The 1,322-nt window shown below is 52.2% G+C and overlaps 1 protein-coding gene across 1 annotated transcript; it reads right to left on the bottom strand.

Annotated features, from left to right (window-relative positions):
* Positions 1-62: 62 nt before the first annotated feature.
* Positions 63-1,297, bottom strand: LOC106727873 (E3 ubiquitin-protein ligase PDZRN3-like). The gene is made up of 2 exons (XM_014548041.1): positions 1,081-1,297; positions 63-834 (listed from the first exon to the last, which is right to left on the bottom strand). The coding sequence occupies exons 1-2, from the start codon at positions 1,171-1,173 to the stop codon at positions 664-666; spliced, it is 264 nt and encodes an 87-aa protein (XP_014403527.1). The 5' UTR covers positions 1,174-1,297; the 3' UTR covers positions 63-663.
* Positions 1,298-1,322: the final 25 nt, after the last annotated feature.

Genomic DNA, 1,322 nt, shown 5'->3' with positions numbered 1-1,322 from the left:
TCCTCTCTGAAATCAATAAAAATATATTGAAAACAAATCAAAAGCCCCCACAAAACAAAACAAAAACCCCCTGAAGTATACTTGAGACACGAGGACTGACTTTGGGAAAGAGACCCCGATGGCAGTGCCGACGGGCCCACTGGAGCGTGGTGGATGGAGAACATGAACTCGGAGGGAAGGTTACTGAGCCGGACCGACACACCCATGTCCATCCCATCGAGACAAGTTCCGTTCCCGACAGAACGGTTTCCGTGCTTGCAGACGTGAGCGCCCGGCATCGCGCTGGGGTCACTGGCTGTGCAGTCTTCTCTAGAAGATCAGACGACAACTGCCTACCTGCTCTGAAGTCCATGCACTTCTAGGACTTCGACTACACACATTCCACCAAAAGGAAGGAGAGAGACAGAGAAACACGTGGCAGTGGGAGGGATCCCACCGGCCCAGAACATGAGACTGGAAATGAGCGTCGGCCGCTCCCTGGGGGTGGAGCACACACAACCATCTTATGGCTGGTCTGCAGGCTTCCCCGGGGCAATGTCGCCATCTGTGCCGACATTAGAACATAACCCCAGGAAAGATGGGGCTCCATGGGGTGTGATGAAAGGGACAGAGAAGTGTGTCTGTGTCTTTCCAAGGGACTCAGTGAGGCAGAGTTAGGCTTAGTTACCACATAAAAGGAAGAAAACCCCCCTCTCTTGGTCCCGATGTGGCCGCTGTGAAGAGCTGCCCTCCTACCTCGCTGATATAGATGCCCAGGTCGTCCTCGTCGTCCGTGCGGTAGCACACGGTGAGGCCCAGCTTGTCCTGGCTGTTGGCTCGGTACAGGTCCACCTCCTGCCGAGAGAGGCCCGTGAGACCCCCGCCCGCGGGGCGGCCGCCGGGGCCTCAGGTGCTTTAAAAATAGTTCGTTTAAATGATGAACTGGTTTTCTTTGCAGCCGACTATGAGAGGAGTTAACTTACCAAACCCAAAGCGATTATGGACTCAGGATCAATGCACACGGCATTTTTGACCTTTCAGTCAATAGAAAGTCATTTTGGAAATAGTTATTCTATTGATCCCCCCGCAAAGAAAAATTACCCATATTTCATTCAACATCAAGATGTTGGGGGTTTTAAAAAGCATTCCTTCCACGTCTGCCACAAACAAGAATATTTCCACGTTCCCCACCATCCGGCCGTTTCACGTCTCAATGCGTTTGGTTCGATGACTGCAGGTTGTGCTGCCTTACTATTCACAGGAACAGAACTCGCGAACAGATCACACGGAAAGTGATCCGAGAAAGGAGGGTAACTCGATCGCAGCAATGACTGCTCCCCACA

The sequence above is a fragment of the Myotis brandtii genome, unplaced genomic scaffold (assembly GCF_000412655.1).
Source record: "Myotis brandtii unplaced genomic scaffold, ASM41265v1 C42333734, whole genome shotgun sequence".
Classification (NCBI taxonomy): domain Eukaryota; kingdom Metazoa; phylum Chordata; class Mammalia; order Chiroptera; family Vespertilionidae; genus Myotis; species Myotis brandtii.
The sequence above is the reverse complement of the archived record's forward strand: the minus strand, read 5'-3'. Positions and strand labels throughout refer to the sequence as shown.